Below are 15,336 nucleotides of genomic sequence, written 5' to 3'. Positions count from 1 at the left end.
CAGAACCTTTTGAAATACTGTCAGGCGCCTACAGGGTGGGAGAAAAGGAAAGGTGCTGTATTGAAGAAAAGTTCTCTTCTTGTGTTAGATCAATTTAGCAGTCATTTGAAAAATTCTGTGAAAGAGAAATTGAGACAGGGAAATGCTGAACTTGCTGTTATTCTGTGGGACTTACTTTGCAACTGCAAGATCTTGATGTCTCGATAAATAAACCATTTAAGGAGTATATGAGAGAGGGATGGAAAAATGGATTATGGATGAAAACCAAAATGAATTCAGGATGCAGGGAGCTTTAAAATGGCCTATAATCAAACAAGTGTGTCAGTGGATAAAACAGCTGTGGTCTAGAGTGAGAGAAGACATTACTGTTAAATTTGTCCAGAATTGCAGCATAAGTAATGCACTCAATAGCAGTGAAGACAATCTTATATATCTTTGATGATGATGATGATGATGATGAGGATTATGAAGAGAAAGAAGAAGAAGAAGAAGAAGAAGAAGAAAATTCAGATGACAATTTTCAGGGATTTTAAAGGCAGTTCGCTTCTATGAGCTAAGAATATTTTTAGTGTGGCTTTGCACTCAAATAATAAAAATAGTAAAAATGTTTTTTTTAATGCTTAAAAATTAAGGTGTGTCTTGTAGTCCTTAAAATACGGTATCTTTCCCTACATTGTAAATATTAGTTGTGATTCTTGCTGTACATCCTGAGCTTTCTGTTCTCAATTTTTATATTCCAAAACTATTTAAATCCCCATGGGCTACCTTTCTGAGGGTACTGAGTCCGCAACATACTCACTCAAGGAAAGTTTATTTCATCCTACACATTTTTGGCTACATAAAGATAACGGCTGCACTGTGTCTTTCAGTACAAAGAAGGCAAATATTATTACTGGACAGTCTTTTGTCCTTAATTTACTGTAACACACAAAACACACACACAGTATAAGGGAATTTCCAGTTTATGTCAAAGAGTATTGTTACTGGAAGGAATTTTGATGACATGCACAAGCAAACCACAAACCAGTGTAATAGGCAATTACCAATCTTCAGCAGTAATAATATAATAATAATAATAATAATAATTGCCTGTAAATCAGACACAATCAATGCAACTAAATAGTGGTGTTAATCAATAATAAACATGTTACTCGGCTCTGACATCACCACCCTTGCTTGCTTGAGAAGGAATTTAAAGTGTGTGTCTAGAAACCATGTGGGCTATTGCTGTAGTAAAAATTATTAGTCCTTGAATCCATTTATATTCAATTGTGGAAGGTACATATTTTTTTCATGTTTTTATTGGTGTTTATCAAACAAATCACATAATACTCAACAGCACTCATGGAGTCATGTGCATAAGAAGTAGTTAGGTTCTGCCTTTATTTATCGCATCCCCCCTCCCCAAATGTTTTGCTGCAACGGAAAGAGAGCCGTGACATTCTTTACTGATGCAACTGCTAGCCTATGTTTAAGTTAAGGTAAACTGCTAACCTATGTTTAAGTTACAGTACATTCTTTCAGAATGTACTGCCCTCAAACTCCATAGTCGTAAAAACTTTGTATGTAATAATACTATGAGGTTCAACAACCTGGTGCAAGTCTTTCAATAGCATGCCACTTTCGCGACTTGTGTGTATCTAAACTACCCCAGTAATCCCACTATGGAAAAAGGATGTATAATTTGATGTGGAATCTGAACCATGTCTCATTCCTGGCAAACCTACGTGTCACACGGAGGTGAAGGCTAGTTTAAAGACAGACTGAAATATTATGTGGTCTGACTGAAATTCAATCTCATGACATTTCAGTTTCCAGGAAGATGTTTTACCACTACAACATCAAACCCAATGTACAATCCAACAGTACACATTTTTGTCTCCTTAACTCTGATTAGTTTTTATATGTGAGAAGTGGACACTAAATGCTGAACAATCAGCACAGTTATTGAAAGTTTGATATTGTTATGTTGGCAACTGCACATTAATGTAAGGCAAGTGTAAACTTGAAATGTTAATGTCTTGGTTTACAAATCTCTTTGCAAAGATAAAATGAAATAATAAGCCATTCTAAAATTATATATTCTGGATGATTTATCACCAATAGATTTTCACTGCTTAAGGCTTATAAGAAGTCTAATCCTTTATTTTCAACTCTTAAAAAATGGGCAACTGAACAAAAACAGGCCATATTTCTCTTGAAAATTCCAAATGAATGAAATTCTAAGAAAACATTGGGAAAGTGCACAATATGTTGTTGGGTGATAGGCAATTACAGGTATGTGAAATTGCTGACACTAGTGGAATAACAAAATAAATTATATGGTACACTTTACAAAGAAAATTGTCTATGAGAAACCTTTGTGCAAGAGGAGTATAGTATTTGTTGAATGCTGACCAAACGGAAATGTGAAAATAAACTTCTTAGTAATGTTCAGCCATTTTTAATAAACATTCAACTAATTTTATGCCCAACCCTGTTATTCTGAATGATACAGGTATCAAATACTTCCATGGTCATGTGACTCATCTTATCACAGACATGTTTATCTAACCATTATAGAGCCAGTAAGAAGTGTAGGCAAGTAGATAAATTAACAGAATCACAACTGAGAATTGTAACTTGTTTGCTTATAGGTCAGCCAAGTAACAAACACTGCTTGAAAATAATCCTGAATCCAAACACTCCTGCAAGCAATGTACAGCACACACGTTCAAAGAGCACTCCCCCCCCCCAAATACACACACACACACACACACACACACACACACACACACACACACACACACACACACACACTAAAATGAGAGTAAAAAGAAAAAAGATATGCACACACACTTGTTTTGTGCTTGCCTATTAAACATTTGTGACAAGCTTCTCAAGGATGCGTAACATCAGAGACAGAATGTTAGCTTGGAATGGACAAGGTTGGGGATGGAAATCAGCCATAACCATACTGAAGGAGGGAAATCGCAAAACGACTGGTGGGAGTTGAATCCTTTACCTTACAAATACAACTTTTCTCTTGACCACGGCATCACTTTGCCCAGTCTAAGAAGAAGCGGAGATAAGTTCTCAGAAAAATATTAACTGTGCACTTGCTCAAAACTTTCAGCTCGGCCCTTGTCACAGAGCAAATGAAATTTTTGTGTCTGTAATTTAGTACATAGCTTTGCCTTGTTAACTGTCACTATCTAGAAAGACCTGGCGAACTGGCTGCTAACCTTGCAAAGAAGGTCCAAAATATACTGTTGATCAACATCAGGCCACTTCTGCTGGTGAACTGGGGCATCCCAGAGAATTTCACTCGAGGCGGTGTCAATCCTGTGAGGTGCTGCTAAAAATCCAGCCCACAATTCAGATGCAAAATGTGGTGCCATTGGAGCAAGTACTACAATAAGAGTGGCAAGAGCCCTCTCAAACTGCTGGCTGGTTGCAATGATTTCCTTTGGTGTTTGCTGAAACAAAAATGAGGTATAATGCTGTTATTTCATTATTCTAATATGTAATGCAAGGCCAGCTAGAGGTTTATGCAGTACTTATATAATCTCTAAAAATACTAACTAGCCACATTCCTTAAATGTGGTGTCTCTTTATGTGCAACGGCCCTTATTAATGTCCAAAAAACCACTTTAAATTGCCACATGTCACTACATAAGTGGTTAATGCTTTAACAGAAGAAACAAAATCAATAGCAATAGTGTGGCTCCACAAGACCTTAATTTCAAATTACTAATAATGGATATGTGACAACAATAATATATTGTCAGCATCTCAACATTTTCCAGGAATAAAATGGGAAAACAGCAGAAAATCCCAATTAAAATGGCTGCAACTGAAATCCTATTACAGAAACCATATTTCCAAAATTTCATTCATTTCAGTGAGCCACTGAAAAAAAAAAAAAAGACGCTGTTTAATGAATCTTAAGTACTTTTACACAGGATGAGACTAAATACTTAACAAGTGACTACAATGGACATGGCACAATCACATAACGCACTGAATTCAGAGTCGTATTTCCAGCCAGTGGTAGTTATTGGGTCACCAATAAAACTACAAGACTTGCTGAACTGCAAATCAAACTAGCCACTCCTGCAGTGGTGGTGATATGTAATTAAAAATCACGTGGTAGGTCTCCCTTGGTCTTGGGGCAAATACTTTTCTTGTATCCTCAAATGTTACCAGTTCCTTTTCCTACCAGCCTTTCCTTATTTATTTCAGAACAGACTCCTGGTTCTGCCACCTACAAATTTTACATCTTTTTAGGGTTTGTATCTTATGCTGCTTGAAGGACTTCCTCAACCTATATTATAAATATTTTCCATTTATTGAGCACATTTAAAGTTACTTTCTGCTCAATGGTAGAGAATGGAATGCACACACACAGAGATTGCTTCTATGCCTTATGTCAAATGAACGGATGTAAGAGTTCTTTTAAAACAGTGCATGTTCTCAACAAAAAATGTAATGTGATTCATTAATTGCATGTGGCATAGGTGGCACACTTTTCTACAAAAAATATACTTTGTGATTCATCTGAGTTGCTCCAAAATATTAGCCAATGGGGAGACAGTGAAATGTAAACCATTTTAAGTGTATTGCAGTAGTTGGTAGTAAATAGTATTTACACTATAAAGAAGCTGTGTCAAAACTGTGCTGGATATTATGAAAAATGTCCCAGCTATGCTGAGAATAAAAATTTGATGTCTTCCACTTCCTTTATCATGTCATTATTGTAAGGCCGTATAATGTCACCCTTACATTAATAGTGTTTTAGTTTTGTTGCAACCAAGAGTTGATCTATTAGCTATAAACTAATTACAAATATCAAACAATTCATTATTGTGTTGTTATTCAGCCCCTACATGGATCTGTAACAATTCTGCTTGTGTCACAGGCAGATAAGGGAGATCTGTATTAATCTTGTTAAGTCGTACATATACAGGTGTTTCAAAATAATATTGACAGACACAAAGGAATACACTCGCAAAGCAAAAGCGGCTACAGAAAAAATTCAAAGCTCTAGAAGCATAAATGATTATATGAAAATTAGACACCGTGTACAAGAAAATTAAAGAAACATTTGCAGAAAACTGAAGGACCTGTATCAATAGCAAGAGTTGTGATGGCAAGTGAGTATAAAGCACAGAAGAAAAGGCTGAAAGCTGGATGGAGTATACAGCTGTACTACATAAAGGAAATAAACTTGAAAACAGTATTAAGGAAAGAGAAGATTATGTAGTTAAGGTGGGTGTGCAGCACTGCAAGAAGAATTTTGAAACAAATGATGGGAGACTCAAGTCAAAACATGGCACCTGGAGTGCATTACATGCCTTCAGAATCATTCAAATAGTTGGGAGAACCCAACCATGACAAAACTGTTCCACCTGGTATTTAGGATATAAGAGCCAGGCAAAATAACCTCAGATTCTAAGAAAAATGTCATGAACCGAATACCAAAATGGTTAAACAAATCATCAATTAGTTTAATAAGTCTTGGCTGCAAAATACTACCATGAATCACCTACAGAAGGTTGGACTGAACTTCGCAAGCCAATCAGGCGGAAGATCAGTTTGTGTTCTGAAGAAACATAAGAATACAAGAGGCAATACTGACCCTAAGACTTACTTTAGAAGGTAGGTTAAAGAATGGCAAACCCACTTTTATAGCATCTGCAGATTTAGAAATGCTTTTGGCAATTCTGACTGGAATACACTATTTTGGAATCAGAAGTTATGAAGATAAAATGAAGGGGGTGAAAGGTTAGCTACAACTAGTATGGAATTAGGTGGCCATTACAGGAGTCACAGGACGTTACAGGGAGGCAGTTGTTGAGGTGGGAGTCAGACAGGATTGTAAACTATGTGCCATGTTATTCACTTTGAATGTAGAGCAAGTATTAAAGGAAACTAAGAAAAAGAAAAACTTTGAGGTTTGCTGATGAAATTGTTGTTCTTCAAATATGGCAAGGACTTCAGAGATCGGTTGAATAAACTGGACAGTGTCTTGGAAACAGGTTACAAGATGAATGTCAACAAAAGTAATACACAGAGGTAAATGAGTGTACTTGATTTAAGTCAGGTGATACTGGAGAAATGAGATTAGGAAGTGAGATGATAAAGGCGGCAGACAACTTAAGCTAATTAGGCAGCAAAATAACACATACTTGCAGAAGTAAAAAGTATATGCAGTACAAATTAGTCTATGCAGTACACATTAGCAGTAGGCAATGAAGAAATAATGAATCAAACTGGCGAAAAATTATGACAAAACTTGACTAAAAGAAGTGATAGGTTGATAGGTCACATCCCAAGTCATCAAGGAACAGCTAATTTGGTGGTGGTGGTGGTGGTGGTGGTGGTAGTAGTAGTAGTAGTAGTAGTAGTAGTAGTATGTGTGTGTGTGTGTGTGTGTGTGTGTGTGTGTAGGTGGATAGATTTGGGGGTGGGGGGGGAGTGGTATAAGTTCTAGAGGGAGACCAAGGCGTAATTACTGTGAACTGCTTGATGTGGACATAGGTTGCAGTAGTCGTGCAGAAATGAAGAACACAGGTTAGACTAGTGTGGAGAGTTGCATCAAACCAGTATTCAGACTGAAGTCAACACCATTAACACGAACATTATAGTCATACAGTAAGCTCTGTTTCAGTATTCTTCAAAACCAGACAGGTATTACAGTATGGAAACAGGTATCCCACACATAACAGTTTGTCAGGGGCATGATCTGTGGCTGTGATCATACCAAAACCAAGCCATCCAGCCACTGTCCGTAGAACAAAAAGCATGCTCACAAGGAATGATCCAAGTGTTAGCAAAAACAGTGAATATTCATGTGGACATATGAATCTCATAGCTTCAAAAGCAGCTTTTACGAGAAGCAAACACATCATCCAATTAACTGTAATCTTCTGAGGTGTCAACAACAAACTATGCATGGTATGGGAAGATGAATTTAATTTGTTACAGTATATGAGTAGTGTGCAGTACTGTCATTAGTGTAATGGACATCACCATCACCATCACCATCATCATCATTGTTATTATTATCTGAACCCCACAGTGATGATGTGGCAGTTTGCTGGTATTCAATGAACTTTGATTGCAAATCAGCAAAACAGTGCACCATCATGATATGTCTGAATAGTCTGAGATTACTTTGACTGACTATTGTACAGGCACCCACAGTGCACACACTGTGATAACTGGTAATGATACAGCACCTTGTGTCCCACCACAAATTCCTCTCTTGTGCCAAGCTCATCATCTCAGAGTAGAACTTGCACTCTACATCCTCAATTACTTATATGATATATTCCAATCTCTGTCTTTCCCTACAGTTTTTGCCCTCTACAGCTCCCTGTAGTATCAATGTAAGTTATTCCATGATGTCTTAACACATGTCCTATCATCTTGTCCCTTCTTTGTACCAATTTTTTTGCATATGTTCGTTTCTTCACAGATTATGCAGAGCACCACCTGATTTTTCTTATGTTGTCACTCCACTTATTTTCAACATTCTTTTATTGCACAACATCATAAATGCTACAATTCTCCTCTTTTGTGGTTTTCCAAAGTCCGCGATTCACTACCATACAATTCTGGGCTTCAAAAGCAAATTCTCAAAAATTTCTTACTCAAATTAAGGCCAATGTTTGAAACTAGTAGTTTTCTCATAGCCAAAAATAACATCTTTGCCTGTGCTAGTCTACTTTTCATATCCTCCTAGTTCATCTATTATTTGTTATTTTGCTCCCAAGGTAGGAGAATTTATTAACTTCATCTTCTTCTTGGTCCCCAAGTTTGATGTTAAGTTTATCACTCATCTCATTTCTGCTACTCCTCATTACTTTTGTCTTTCTTTGGTTTACTTTCAATCCATTATTCTGTACTTCTTAGACTGTTCCCTCCCTGAAACACATCCTGTAATTCTCCTTCACTTTCACTTCACCCCTCCCCCTTGTAAGGCCTTCAATTTACTCTTTCCACTATCTGCTCTCTCTCCTTTGCATTTAACAGTGGAATTCTCACTGCAATCTTAATTTTGATGCCCTAGGTTTTAATTTCACTGAAAGTTTTTTAACTTTTCTGTACACTGAATTAATCCTTCCAATGAACATTTCTTTTTCAATTTCTTCACATGCTTCCTGTAGCCATTTCACCTTGGTTTCTCTGCATTTCCTATTTATTTCAATCCTATGTAACATATTTCTGTATTCCAAAATTTCCATGAACTTTTTTGGGCTTCCTTCTTTCATGAACTGAAGTATTTATTCTGTTACTCAAGGTTTCTTCACAGTTACCTACCTTGTACCTGTATTTGTCTGTCCAACTTCTGTGACTGCCATTTTTAGAAATGTCCGTACCTATTCAATTGAACTGCCTACTGTGGTATTTGTTGCTACATTATATATATACCCTTCGAGACCTTTGAATGCACCACATCATTCCTGTGCACTTCAGTATCCCACTTCTCTGTGTACTGATTCTTCCAGACAATCCTCTTAAACTTCAGCCTACTCTTCCTTATTATATCTCCTCCTGGGTGTGGCTTATGATCTACTATTTATTTTCACAATTTCTGTCTCACCACATTGTAATCCAGCTGGAATCTTCCTGTACCTACGGGATTTCCAAGTATATGTCCTCCTCTTGCAATTTTTGAACAGTGTAGTCACTATTACTAGCTAATATTTATTGTGAAATTCAATTAGTCTTTTTCCTTTCTCATTTCTACTACCAAGCCCATATTCTTTCATAACTGCTCCTCCCATTCCTTACCCTATTATCTGTCTTCCAATTCACCATCACTATTACATCATCATCTCTCATCTTCCATTATATCCTGAATTACTCATTCAGTGTCCTTATACAATTACTCTCTCTCTCTCTCTCTCTCTCTCTCTCTCTCTCTCTCCATCCATCTTCTGCTTGTGACACCAGCATGAATACCTGAACTATTGCTGTTGGCATTGGCTGGCTGTTGATTCTGATGAAAACAACCTTATCACTCAACTGTTTGCTTTGCCTCACTTTCAACCCACCTTCCTATTCATAATGAACAGCACTTCTTTTATAACATTTTCTGCTGTTGTTGATATTACCCCACATTTGTCTGACCAGAAATCTTTAATCTTCCTTCAGCTTCACTTCACTGATCTCCACTATGTCTAGAGTTCACCTTTTCAGATGTGTTTGCTTCCCTATCACTTATAAACTTCAGACATCGCACACTTAAGTGTTGTTCAAATGAAAAGGTATAAAACATCATAACAACCAAACTCGTTGAAATTTGCATGTACCGATTTGGGATAACATAGTGAGACATCCATCCAAATGTCTCAAATGGCCAAGTTCAAGAGGGAGCAGCTTAAGCATCCGCCCTACAACCTGGACATGTCACCCTGTAACTTCCATGTGTTTTGTCTACTACTAAAAGAAGCCAGTGTTTCAATTTAGATGCCGAACTGGGGACACAATGGAGGACTGGCTCCTGTCACAATGAGAGAAATTCTGGAAACAGAGAATCTCTCAGATACGAAACAGTGGGATAGTAGTGCTCAGGTCTCTGGTGATTACTTTTGAGTGAAGACTTCAATTATACCCACAGTGTTATTTCCTACCTTTACCTTTGAACACCCCTCGTACATTACCCTTTCCTTAATTTTTCAGTCTTTTTCTCATGGTGTCTCATGGTGTCCAAAGAGAATTTAAGAAATCCACGAGTCAGAAGTTCATCAACTGCAGCTTTTAAGAGCTACAATTGATTGTCAGGGCCACAACGACACCCTAGTAATAATAATCACATTCGCGGCTCATCAGCCTAAAGAATGGCAGATTCAGCCATGCAAACCCCCTCCCGCATCAACACAGTTTGCCCACCACACAGATCCAACTTCCTGGCAGTATTGCAATATGATGATCTGAGCAAACATTGCCTGGTGGGCTGTATTTAATCCAAGCACATTTTTATTGATTGTGTGTGTGTGTGTGTGTGTGTGTGTGTGTGTGTGTGTGTGTGTGTGTTGCATGGGTAATTACAAGGGGATTTGACACTCAATGTTGATTAGTTGTTTGACAGAGTTGTGCAAATACTGTAACTGTTAGCAGTAGACTAAGATCAATTGCAAACATTTTATTGTAGTTTTCATTGTATGCCAATAGTGATGAGAGGTGTGGAGGGGAACTTAAAAGGTTTGTTTAAAAGTTTGAGTGAACTAAGTACTAAACTACTAAAGCAAGAATAAAAGCTTAGGGCAATGAATTCAAAAATGAATTTAACAGTGAGTCAGATAGAGTAATAAAGTTGAATTTTTAGAACAATTAAAGGCTCAAGGAGGTGATTTAAAAATAGATCTGCTGGTAACTAATCACAAACTCAATCAATATATTACAGAGTTACATGCAGAACACTCAACAATAATTAATAAAATATCGGAATTAGAATCCACTGTATTAAAAACACCAACAGGGTTACATTTTAATGTAACTGTACCATCTAATTTCATGGCAGATCTGTAACTATAAGTTTTGTTTGGTTAAATATAGAAAGTTTTTATTTTTTTTCAAGCAACAACATTGTCCCTTTCAAAGTAGTCCTCTTCGGCAGGTACATACTGGCGGAGTTATTGCTCCCAGTTTTGGTATTGTGCTGTAAGACTTCAACTGGTAAGTCCTTTTACATGTCAGTCACATTCTTTTGAATGTGTACCAGAGTCCCAGAATGATATCCTTTTAAGACTTTTTCAATTTTGGAAAAAGAAACAAACATCGCAAGGATTCAGATCAGGTGAATAAGGGGATGCCTTTTGAGGTCAGAAATTCCATGATGGAAGGGACAGTGTGACATGGGGCATGGAAACTCAACTTTAGACCAGGGTTATTCTAACATATCAAGTTTTACTGATTTAGAAGCTGAATGACATAACCTGACTTCCAGCAGTCTATAAGCTGTTGACACTGAGTATCACTGACAAGTGAGCCCAGCTGGTGTGGCTACCAATAACTACCACTTAGATACTCACAAATCATAGCCATCTAGTAAAGTAGTCTTTCGCTCTTAAAAGATCAACTTTTCTGACAAGTCACTGAGCAGCTTGAAGCTACCTCTATTTATGTCAGAATAATAATACCACTTTTGCCCTGCCACCAGAACATCAGCACATGAAACATTTCCATTAACACTATTAGAGTCACACAACACACCAACATCAATTGTTTGCTCCTTACTAGACAATGTAGTCCAGAGTCTAGTATTTATCAACATTTGATTAGCATCTTGAGATTTCTTTGCCCTGATTCTCAACAGAAATAATTCCCCTAGATCATAAAATTTCTCTGACCTGACACACCACTAAAGTCTGACCGTCAAACACCGTAGGCCAATTATCTGATTAGGTATGGAGACAACTTTTTGCTTACAGTCTTAAGAAGTAGTAGAGCATAAACATTATACTTTTCTCAGTTTTCTAAAACTTTTCCTGTATTTTTAAAACTTCTGTGACTATTGTGCCCATTCATTTTTTCTGGTTATCCTCATTTTCAAGTCATTTGTTAGAGTCATTGATACCAAAGACATCAAAGATAGATCACTACTTCAGACTCGTGCACAAGGATCAAAGAATAAAATGTCGGTAGGTTCACTGGTCATGTCATCTAGATCTTCAGATTCCATTCACATATGCAGTGCACTTAAGTGGTTTTATATGAATGATCTTTACACGTACTTTGTGAAGGTGTGTGTGTGGGGGGAGGGCAGTAAAACCATTTATGTATACTTCCACACTGTTGGAAATATGTATGCACATGGTGCAGCATTGTCATATGTACTGTTGTGTTTACTGACTTGTGGTGCTAAACTTCTCCTATAACAGATACTTAAAACACCATTTATATGATTGTTTTGTTGAGTGCAAAATGCAAATGTAGTAAGTTTATAGTTCTATGATGCATCAATGTTATTTGTACATGTAATACTTTGAAAAACATAGAGCACTGAAAATGAATGAACTAGTTATAGTAGCATTATCCTTTGTGATTCAGTGTCTACAAACGTAAGATGAAATCATTTCAGATTTTCGGGTTTGTAAAAGGCTTGCCTGTATTTTCAGTGATTTAAACACTATAATCTTTGTGTGAAATTTAATTATAATCAGTTCCAGTGACATCTTTGAATTTCTGGATGCTAACTTTGATGCCACTGAGCAACCTTTGCATATGACAAGAATTTCTTTGGGTTTGTGAGAGATCTTTTGATAACATTTTGGCACAGTGGATGATGAGGGCTTCACACAATGGCTCTGACAGTCAAACACATTTTATTTAGCATTTCTCTATCTGTAGTCTATGTTTTGTTTTACAGCTGTTGTGTAGGAGTCATCATTTCTTTAGAAGTCATTTCAGCTTCATCCTGGAGATATTTAAAGAAGCCACAGAAAATGTAAAAGAGCAAAATCATGGACAAAGAATTCAAGTAGTGGTCCCTTCAAAGCAAAGTCCTATTTTAACTACAGACCATCCCATTGAGAAAGCGGTGGTGTAGCTTGACATGGCTCAGATACATTGGATAAGATAGTTAAAGATTGTTACAACCATCGCCCAAGCCCAAAAAATAAGTAATACTTTCTCTTCTCTGCCTTTAAGAAGTTCTATTACATTATCATCAACTTACTCGTAAACTATTTGTGAGACCTTGCATTTTGGAAATAGCCACACTCAGCTGATAAGTTTCATTATAGTTGAATGTTATACTCTTCAGGTAATAGTTTCGGGCATCTAACAGCCTTGCTTCATGCTCTTCGAGTTTTGCAGGATCTGTAGGCTTTTGTTCCATGCTGAGAGAGGAACGAACCTCTATAAATGTTCTTATTGTAAGCCAGAGGCGATGCTGCCATTTCAGTATGCCAGGAAAGGCTAGAAACAAAAACAGTCACTTATTTGTATGAACATATTTTGATACTACTTATATTGAGAGTAATCTTATGACCAGGAAGCACTGAATGTATTAGGGACAGAATGTAAATGATAGAAGTATTAGGCAGAAAATTAATACACAGAAAATTCTGTACTATTTTATCCTTCTTCCAAGGCCCATCTCACATTTATTATTAGAATTCATATTATTGGAATAATTATTTCCTACTCTGCTCAGTTAGTTTAGGAATAAAGATGCTAAAAGAAAAGATGACAAAGAAATGAACAAAGTCCGCAGAATTGGAAAGCAATTTCTTTCGTAGAATAAAAAAGCGTGTGTGTGGGTGTAACAATGAAAGAAAGCTTCTGCTTGGTAATGGAAATTATTAGTGACATTTTATGAAGATACCCTCCACAAGACTAGAATAGATTATGCACCCATTGTAGAAATATTACAATGGTAATTGAGAGTACGCCTGAGTATGGACGTAAATGTGGTACTCTCTCTTTTTAGGTTCTCCACTCATAAGTCAGATACAAGATCTAATTATGTTGCCAACAGAAGCCTACAATCATACACTGGTCTATATAGTATACATATCAATACTCAAGATAAAAACAAAATAATATCAGTTGTATGAATTATAATAAAGCAGATGCAACTAATTACTGGTTTTTAGTGAACAGCAAATGGCAGCAGTGTCTCTATGACATACAGATATGATGTACTTACATGCTTAAAAACCTATCTTTGTAAAGATGTTCATTAAAAGATATAAGTATCAAATAAAACAAAAGACTGAAGGATACTTGACTTAGAGCAGTGATGATGATAACGATGATGATGATGATGATGATGATAGTAGTAATAATAATACCAATAAGAATAAGAAGAAGAAGAAGAAGATTATAACAAAAATCCAAGCAGATTCATTTATTCATCCACTCGATTAATTCTAAAACGCTAGTCATTCCTCATACATTTTGAAATACTTCAAACTCTTTTCTTATTTATTTCATTCAGACATCACATGCCATCTGAAAACTATGTGCTGTTCCTCTCTCAGCAAATTAAATGCCATTGGTTGAAAGTGGTGTACAATGTGCTACAAACTTTGGGAAATGATGGGTGTTCTCTCCAGATGAGGAAGCAATGTATCTTAAGGAAATGCACACTGTCTCAGTTGGTTAGAATGACCTGATGCAATCTTGTTAAAAGGAAGTAAATTTGCTGTGGATATCACACACATGGATACAACAGTTGGCCTATATGCCTGATGACAAAGTACTTCAGGCTTATGGAACATATTAAATTCAGTTTTATCCATACAAATCATTTTTAAAGCACAATCAGCCTTTTATGTTCAACACTGAGGGATGTAAAATAAGCTTGCTTGCTTGCTTGTCTCCTTCATAAAATTACACTCAAAACTAAAATGCAAGCAAACAAAGTGAGAAGAAATGTGTGTGCAACCAACTGCAGGTGACTGGCTGGCTTCCCCTTTATCATCATTTTTGTAATATAACTGGTAAATTACGAAATGGTGAAACAACATCGGGTTGTTATAACACGACAAACTCAGTCTAAGAAACCAACATTGATAGAGATCATGAACAGCTTTGTGCTATGTACTTAAACCTACAAGTTTAGTTGGAAATCAGATAACTTAAGATCATTAATGATTACAGTTATGCAATACATGATACTGGTGAAATCTATAATGCTGGATGTGACAATCGCATTCCATCTTGCAATGGTCCACATGACTGAAGTACCAATTTCCCACTAATATTTGCTGTTGAAAACTTGCATAAATAACAGTTTCATATACTATTATATATTTGTAAGAGTATCTGTGTTGCTGTGTAATTTGCCTTTCTTTAAAGTTCTCAGTTGTTGATGTGTGTCTTGCTAAAAGTAATGTGTCGTTGATTTTAGAACACTGAATAAATCTTTGTTTAAGCAGCATACTTATTAGATCTTTTGTATTCTTGATATGATAGCAGATGTGCATGGTCCTACAAAACATTGATTTGATGGATGACTGAGCTGCACAATTAAATAATGTGTTCTAAGAAAGGAGGAATTCAAGCAGACAGCTTGCGATGTTATACTAAATTATTGTGGACAGCTTATGAAGTCACAGGACATCTTTGTGAGCTCAAAAAAAGACACAGAAGAGGAAAAGGACTCCAGTTAATGTGAGTGGATAAGAAGAAAATCATGAGTGAAGAAGAAAAACAAATTGAAAAATTAGTCAGCAAAGAGAACTGGGCAACCTGGCATATTCTCATGAAGGTTATTTTGGAATGTGATCCAGTTTTTGATGATGTGCATTTTAATCGAACCAGAAGCAAACATTGAAGGTTGTGTTGCAAAATTAGATGCGTAGACAAAAGCAAATTCCACGGCATAAAGGTCTT

The 15,336-nt window shown here is 36.5% G+C and overlaps 1 protein-coding gene across 3 annotated transcripts in view; it reads right to left on the bottom strand.

The window, feature by feature from the left end:
* LOC124799305 (leucine--tRNA ligase, mitochondrial) overlaps positions 1–15,336 on the bottom strand; it is a 155,620-nt gene that overhangs the window by 34,527 nt on the left and 105,757 nt on the right. For all 3 annotated transcript variants that reach the window (XM_047262894.1, XM_047262892.1, XM_047262893.1), the window contains exons 9-10: positions 12,671–12,912; positions 3,225–3,458 (exon numbers count right to left, since the gene is read on the bottom strand). In XM_047262894.1, the coding sequence (XP_047118850.1) occupies positions 3,225–3,458; positions 12,671–12,912 (476 nt within the window). The remainder of the gene's footprint in view (positions 1–3,224; positions 3,459–12,670; positions 12,913–15,336) is intronic.

This window comes from Schistocerca piceifrons, chromosome 5, assembly GCF_021461385.2.
Source record: "Schistocerca piceifrons isolate TAMUIC-IGC-003096 chromosome 5, iqSchPice1.1, whole genome shotgun sequence".
Lineage (NCBI taxonomy): Eukaryota > Metazoa > Arthropoda > Insecta > Orthoptera > Acrididae > Schistocerca > Schistocerca piceifrons.
This window is presented reverse-complemented; position numbering and strand designations above follow the sequence as displayed.